At 29.8% G+C, this 8,776-nt stretch overlaps 1 protein-coding gene across 1 annotated transcript in view; it reads right to left on the reverse strand.

The window, feature by feature from the left end:
• Positions 1 to 8,776, reverse strand: part of LOC105620566 (disheveled-associated activator of morphogenesis 1) — a 27,166-nt gene that overhangs the window by 2,854 nt on the left and 15,536 nt on the right. Inside the window, exons 2-7 of the mRNA XM_012202060.1 lie at positions 3,600 to 3,908; positions 2,786 to 3,010; positions 1,980 to 2,577; positions 1,637 to 1,911; positions 787 to 1,119; positions 84 to 559 (exon numbers count right to left, since the gene is read on the reverse strand). Coding sequence (XP_012057450.1) covers positions 84 to 559; positions 787 to 1,119; positions 1,637 to 1,911; positions 1,980 to 2,577; positions 2,786 to 3,010; positions 3,600 to 3,908 — 2,216 coding nt within the window. The remainder of the gene's footprint in view (positions 1 to 83; positions 560 to 786; positions 1,120 to 1,636; positions 1,912 to 1,979; positions 2,578 to 2,785; positions 3,011 to 3,599; positions 3,909 to 8,776) is intronic.

The raw sequence follows: 8,776 nt of genomic DNA on the forward strand, positions 1-8,776 counted from the left end.
AGAGAGGAGGAGGAGGAGGAGGAGAGAGAGAGAGAGAGAGAGAGAGAATCTAAGAGTTAAATAATGTTAGAAATACAACTAACTTTGATATTTGATATAAAAAACAATCCGCCCTGTTCTGCAATTCTTTTTGATGGATATCTAACAAGGCAGCCTCTTCTGAAGATGGTATGTACTTTAGCAACTGTTCCACCATATCGATGTGCAAAATATTCTGTTGATCCATCGATAATATTGTTCTAGTAATTTCATTATCAGACATTTTCAATTTTGACAATAATATAGTGCAATTCTGCGCTCTTCTCGAATCAATTACCGACATCGTCTTTTTATTCTTTCCTAATGTTCTCAAGTCCTCTATTGACCCTTCTGTAGAAACGCCATTTTTTTGATAAGCGCAGAAGATCTTATCAATGGACTCGAGGTCCATTACATTATAGTGTTTCGAATCATCCAATTCTGACCATATCGTGCCTTGTAATTTCTGCTCAGGTATTTTGGACCAGTTAAACGATTTCAAAGGATTACTCGGCTGTGGAACATTCTTTATTATCTCCATCTAAGACATTTAATTTGAATTAAATTATCCGGCTAATTACTATATAATAAATTATATTGTTGTGATTGATTGTAACAAGTAGGAAGTTTTTTGTTTTTACTGTGTATACTACTGTTAATTGTGTATACTACTGTTTTTTAAACTAATTATTAAACATTAAATTATTTTTTTATTGCTGTTACATAACAAATATTTAATTAATAAACTTTTAAATATGTAGTAACAACCTTCATAGGCGGAGGAGCAGCCAGCATTAAACAAGGAGGTGGCGGAGGTGCTAATGGAGGAGGTGGTGGTGGTGGCGGAGTAAGTTTAGTCTCAATCTTCTCGAGTACTTCATCTTCCACAATTTTTAAAGTGGCTTTTGCATCGTCTGGCAAACTTCCTGAAGCTACTAATTGTTCTAGACGTTTCCTTTCTGATTTTTCGTTGTTAACTTGTCGCGACAATATCTCAAGGTTATCTTGCAATTCAGAAATTTTTTGTTTTGTCTCTATGTGCATCGATATCTCTTTTTCAAGACGTTCTTTGATTCTTGCTAAACTTGCTTCCATATCTTCCTATAAATAAATAATCATATATAATGATACTATTTGTTCTAAAAAGCAAATAATATCGAGCAATAAATGACAATTCAAAAAAAGTATGACATAAATTTATGACATATCAAAGATAATAAGAATAAAATATAAGGATAACGAATAACTTATTTTATTTTATTAAATAAATTTATAGAAAAAGAAAAGAAATGTTATTTATTATTTTTCATATTACTGATTAGACTTATATTAAAAATGTATTCAGTATCTAAAAAATACCTTTACATCTGAATAATATGTATATTTTTCTCATGTTTATATTATTATACATCGATCTTAATATTTTAAACGTATTTGAAAAGTTATGTATGATAGTTTCAACAAATATGTAAATTAAACTAAGAAAATAAAATTCTTTTTGTACATAGACTGTATATAGTATGTCTATGAGTACTTTTTATAAAAATTTGCCATTATGCAGATTATCATAAAAGATTCGTTAATTGCTATTGGCAAAAATATGGAATTTGGATAATACTTTTTCTTGAGTTCTCAAATCTAGTTCTTGCTCCTTTTTAGCCAATTTTGTAGACATGTCCAAATTTTCGCGTTCCATCTCCTCAGCCTTTTTCCTTGCTGCCACAAGTTCCTCCTCTTTGGCGAGAAGATGAACAATTTCTTTCACGTTTATATCTATTGGAGCCACATCGGAATTTTTTACTAACCCCGTCTCGTTGCTTTCAGACTGTAAAACAATTTGCTGAACGATTCGATCAAATAACAACCAATGTTGAGGATGCGAACCGTAATCCACTGAAAAAAATTAATTTGCATTATAGAATGTTTTTGCTAAAAGTAAGATCTATCAATCCAAAACTCACGTGGCAATAAAAGACAATGTTCTAGTAAGCTGAGAAGATGAGGATAAGCAGCAGTATGACTGAGTTTCCGTCGCAAAAGATCGAACATGGCGCTAGCACTTTTAGTATCTACATGTTCCTTTTCAAACTTCCTGGCGAGCTCTTTCTCATCTTCATTTCGTACCATTTCAAAAAAATCGAGATGCCTATCGAGTGTCTCATTTTCGTATTTTCTTAATTTTTCGATAATAGGTTGGATGCCGAGCATCAGTAGCTCATATCGTAAGTGCAACCTAAACTCCAATGTTACTTGGCCAGGTCCATAATTTAGCACCGCGTTAATGAATGACATAATCGCTGTTTTCAAGGATAAATTATCTTTATAGATGCCGAAATTTTTGTCAAGATCATTAATTATACATTGGAAGCGCGTTCTTTCGGAATGATATTGTTGGAAGTGCAACATGGCTTCTAAAACTTTGCGGTGACCGCCTGGCACTAGACAAACTGCACCGAGAATTTCTAGGACAGAAATTTTCGTTTTTATATTCTCAGATGCGAGTGATTGTGATATTGTGTTGATTGCCGTCGGATGCGCTAATACATGCGCTCTACCATTCTAGAAAGAAAGAAATATTAATTAAAATTAAAAGAAAAAAAACTGTGATGCAAGGTTTTTCTTATTAGAGGCATCATTGAACAATGATTCACGTTCTCAACTCTCATGCAAGTATAAAAAAATTAGGTAAGCTGCTTATTAAATAAAAATAAATAGTTATTAATAAAGATTTTTATGGATAATGCTTACCTATATTGATAAAACTCACCGAATTATTCATTAAAGCCTTTAAACATCCTATAATACTGGTGTTGATATTACTATTAGCTGCTTCGGTATCCATAGTCTCTAGAACTTGTAATAAAGCATTTAAACCATCTAGTTCTATAAATCTGAGAACAAAGCTATGCGGCTGCGTCCTCAGGGCAGTCTTTAGAGCTTCTGCTTGACGCATTTGATTTGATACCTCTTCATCTTCTTCTGGGAAAGGATTCTGTATAGTATCCAATAGGTTTGTCACATTTATATATATGATAAAATCAATAAAAATACAACAATATTTTACAATTCAATTTTTTATAACTTTTTTCCAGCAAAAATTATTAAGCCTTAGTAGTCATATTATAAATATACGCAATAACATGACAAAAACTCTGAAAATTGTGAAGCAACTTATAAAGTATAGCTATTGTACAAGTTTTAAACTTCTTACGAATTGTTCACCAATCTTTTAATTTTGATTCTTATATCTTATCTTTCTCATGGCATCTTTTAATTTCAATAAGAAAATTTTCAAGGCAAAGTGATTACAATTTGAAGTAAACCATGTTAATAACATTTTTTCATGATACCATTCACGTAAAAATTATTTGATTAAAAAAAAATGTATATTTTGTGTTGTATATTTCTTTATATTATAGAAAGACATCTCCATGCGAATAAATATTTTTAAAAACTCATCTAATACAAAAACCTATTTGATCGGAATCTGTTTAAAGTAATACTTTACATACAAAGAAATAAAATGATTTATTCTATCATTCTATCATAGTAGATTCCATTAAACATTTTTATTTACTCACATTCGCTATCGTCTTCAATCTATTGATATAATCTTCGGGATCGCCGCTAAGGTCAGTAGTGCGCAAGCCTCCATTATCTAATGTATCATTACCTTTCCTGGAGCAATATATTTGCCACTTTTTATTAGCTGGAAGTGCCAAAACTGCTTGCCGATTGGTTTGAGTTAAGTCTAACTCGTCGACAAGCTCGAGAAACATTTTATTCAGTTCCTCCTCTGCTGGCATTGGCAAGGTTGGTGTCATTGCTTGTAGTGTGAGCGTACCCGTGTGTTCCACAACGCAATATGTGATTTCCGGTGGCTCGTCATCCTGCGAGGAGCATCTAGATTAGTTCAGTATTCTGTCATGCATTACAGATCATGCAAATAATATATTACATCAATAAATATAAAAAAGATACAAAAATAATAATTTTCTTGCTTTAATCCTATATATGTCGAGTTATTAATGAATTTTCTAATATTTTTTACTTTCTATTCCGTGTACGGAACATATGTACTATGAATAATTGTATTACTTGTATGTGCCATAAATTCAATATCAATTTAAATAAGTCAATGTTTGCATTACACATACATAGAAGAAAATATTTAAAGATGTTTAAAAATTTAATACAATATAAAGGCTAATATAAAATTATTGCAAATACGTTTTTGCAGATTTAGCTATTAAATAAAAAATATTTATAATAGTTGTATGTATACGCATGTGGAGTTTTGGGGAAACAAGTAGAGCTTTGTGATAATCAATAATCAATAATGCAATCGGCTCACAATCATTGGCATAATTTTTTGCACTAAACTTCATGTTTAATCAATAAAACTTTCTAGCCTTTTACATGTTTGTTCATTGATATGTTGAATAATTTAACCACAGACTTATATAAATAGAATAATAAATCGTGACAAATATTGTTGTTATTGTAATTTATTAATTATATAAATTATAAATATAAATAGATTATTGACTCAATGTAATAGAAAGAGATAAATCTGATTCCAAGTTGCCCTTGTTTTAATTTCCATATGCATCCTGTTTGTGAATATCGCGTGAATTTATATAAAAACACTAATGTTATCATTCGTATAATTTATCTATGCGAGAGTCAGTGAACACAAATATGGCGCTGTTCAGCTATTTTCAAACATGGAGGCAAAGTCGGCAGACTATTTATAGAAGTCTGTGAATTTAACAAAATTTCTTACGAAAATAAGAAAGAATTTGAAAAAATATTATCAACAATATCCGTATATACTTTGTATATAGAGACATATGAAATTTATGCAGTCAAGAATAGAAAATTTGAAATTCATAGACACACATGTGTCTATGTGTGTTTTAATCCATTTCTTAGTTATAACATAAATTATTATTCTGTAATAATAAGTAAAAAAATGCTATTATGATAAAATTTATAGACTAAAGCCGAAAGTAAGCTGTGTGTTTGTTGATATGATCGATAAACTCTTCTTTGACGAAACTTTAATGTAATTTTAAGATTTTGGAACATAAAAATTCCATCTTTCAAAAAAATATGTTGAAATATTAATATTTTTCTGTGCATACTAAAATTTTTCAAGGATAAAAAAATATTACGAATACATAGTGCAAACTTATATACTCGATTATTTCAATTTATGATAATCAAAACAGTTTAGAAGAAATCATATTCTGATGTCAAAGTCGATCAACAATAGAATGATAATGATAATAGAAATATATATACATACATATAAGGTGCTTCGAAATTCACTCCTGCAAGATGTCATACTTATGCTAAAAGAAATAATTTTTTTACTTTTGCAAAATTATGTCTGATAAGTAGTTTTTGCAAGAGAACAGGTTGAAGTTAATAAATAAGGACTCTGATCTATGTGGCGTTCAGAACCAGCGCACGTTCCTCACTTGGACCTAATTAGCTAGTATTCATAAGTAATATTTTAAAATACTAATATGGCTTTGTTATGATTAGTTTATGACTGCTTACACTACTATACGCAATTGTGCAATATTTAAAAGAATAGAACTTTTAATAAAGTTCATCAAGCGTATTATTATTTACATTTGTTTTTACTTTCAGATAGATCTGATAGACCTACGTAATTAGACAATTCTTTTATCCATTTACTTATTATTACGTAAAAAATGAAAGCAATAATTTATTTTGCTATCTTTTTATTTTTGAAGCAATACAATATAAAAGATCATGGTCAAGTAATTAATTCTTATAACTTAAATACAAACTTAAATAGTCATAAACTAATTATAACACAAAGCCATATTAATATTTTACTTATGAATACTAGTCAAGGATTAGGTACAAGTAAACAAGGAGCCCTAAGCGCCAGATCAGAGCTTATTCGTTAACTTTAATCTGTTTTCCTGTAAAAACTATTTGTCAGGCGCAATTTTGCAAAAGAAAACAATAGTTTCTTTTAGTATGAAGTATGACGTCTTGTACTTCGCAGGTGCATATTTTGAAACACTCTGTATACAAGATTTTAAATAATGCATTACGATTTCTCGAAAACTATGATATGGAAAAATGTGAAATAATAATAATGATACCTTCTTTTGTTCCCCTCCGAACTATACAACTGTTTAAAACTGTTTTTTCGTATCTACCATAGTTTTCGAGAAATCTTAATGAATTATTTAAAATGAAACACCCTGTATTTATATACATGTGTATACATATACACATACATATATATATATATATATATATATATACAGAGAGTATTTCATTTTAAGTGATATGGTCGATTATCTTGCAAATTGATGATTTATTGAAAAATTTTTCGAACAAAAGTTGCTTGGTTTGAAGGAGGACACATAAAGGAGGAAATGTGGAATCGATTTTATCAAAATTAGGTCAAAGTTATTAATGTTTTTTTTAAATAGAAACCCCTATTTTTTATCACATATTCTTGTAGCTTATCTCGAGAGTTTTCCAAAATATTATAATAAAGTTACATTTCATTGAGTACTTTTCGAGTTATGGAACTTGAAAGTTAGTACTAAATAATACCGCCGACATTATCCATGTACGCATGCGCGTGAGAACGGGATTCTTACGCGCGCGCATCTCCGTGAGTCACATTACTTGACATACGCTTATGCGCACGAAATAGAGTTCAATCCTTCTCAATTCAACTTTCTTCTTTTTTTCGTATAGCTTTTTCTTTCAATGTTTTTACATTAGTAGTCTTTTTCAAAGCTTTTTTCAAAATGATCGCTTACAGTTCAAATGAAATATTGTTGATATTATTCTTGTGCTTGGTAAAGTTGAACAAAATTATTGTAGAATTATTGAACAGAAAGATCGTAATAGATATCCGTTTAGATGACATTTAAATGCAGATAAGAAGAATTTTATTACGAGAGCGTAGAAAAATTCGTAAGAGAAATCGCAAGCAAATACAATAAATGCTGAAGATGACATTAATGATCCGCGTGTATAAGCAGTGCTAGCAATGATAAACTTGAATCCTCATATTTTGACTAGAGAACTTTGACTAGAGACTGCAACGTAATTTTCCTGTATTGAGGATTTTACAAAAATATAAATTCTATTCCTATCACATCACTTTAACCTAAGATGTAAGTAAAAATGATATAAGGCTAAGAAGACAATTTTGTCGTTGGACATTACAAATAAGACAGAATTCAACTTTTTTTCAGTATGTTCTCTTCAATGATGAAGCCTCATTTCATAACAATGACAACTCAAGAAGTATAACTGTTATTATTGTCCACAATTCTCACTGGACTCAACGTGTTGATAATTGACATCATTAAAGTTTAAATACTTGATGCGGAATTGTAAATAGATATTTGATTGGTCCATATTTTTTTGATAATCACTTAAAACTTACCTTTTTTTTTGCAGAATAAATTGGCTGAGTTTTTAGAAAAGGTTGATCTTGTTACTCGACAAAAAATATGATGGTCAAGATGATGCACAATTCTATTCTCGTCGTATTGTGACTCAATAACATCTTTTATGAAAGATAATTGGGGGGGGAGTGGGGTATGGATATATTCGATAACTTCCACGATCTTCCGATGTAATTTCGTGCGATATTTTTTGTGGGGCTACATAAAAAATATTATTTACAAAACTCCACCGACAGGCGGCATTTCATGTCTGCAGGAGACATGAAAAATTGAATAACTAAAAATGTTTGGCGTAGCATTCCTCAAAATATTTTAATTTCAACAGTAGAAAACTTTGAAAAAATTTTCGGTTGAGGCTATGTCTGTAAGAAAATGGAGCTCCATTTGAATCTTATCAATGATTAAAGACATACCACATTTATAGTCATTTGAACTGCGCGCCGAATTGGTTTTCCTTATAAATGCAATTAAACTATTGTAATAATATCACGAATTAAATTGAGGTTTTTAATTTGATACTCAATCAAGCATCATATTAAAAAGATGTTTCATAGTGTTTTAAGAATTAACAAATATTATCCAGGACATGATCCTGAACAACATTCAAAAAGTTTTAACCGTTAATCGGATAACTTGCATAATGTTAATGATAGCGATAATGTAACCTTCAAGTTATATAACTCGGAAAATACTTTATGAAAAAATATTTTATTATAGTTTTGGAAAGTTTTCGAAATGTGCTACAAGAATATGCAATGAAAAAGGGAAATTCCATATGAAATTTCAAAATTAACTTTCAAATGACTTGAAATATGCTTTCAAGATCAAATTTAAAGTCTAATTTCTTCCCTCATTCCCAATCAAAATTATACAACTTTCACTTCTGATGTTTTTTTTTGGAAACGTGTGTTCTTTTCCAGCATGGAAAGATTTAAAGCCTACCCTATACAGGGTAGGATTGGGTATTATGAGCACTGCAGGTAATATGAATACCATTTATATTTCTATAACGGTTGGTACTAGTAATGCCAACTGTTGTAAAAAGATGCAAATGTCTTCGCGACATTTCAATATGTTGCGAAGTTTGATCTAAATTGATGTATTTCGGATATTTATCATATTAAGTAGATATTATGAACATCTTTATTATATTTTCCCACACTTAATATTTTATTTATCGAAGCATGCATTGAAATGGAAGGAAATCATTGCCAGCAATTTCTGAAATGAAAAAAAAAAAATATATATATATATATATATATATATATATATATAAT

Source organism: Atta cephalotes (assembly GCF_000143395.1).
Source record: "Atta cephalotes unplaced genomic scaffold scaffold00027, whole genome shotgun sequence".
Lineage (NCBI taxonomy): Eukaryota > Metazoa > Arthropoda > Insecta > Hymenoptera > Formicidae > Atta > Atta cephalotes.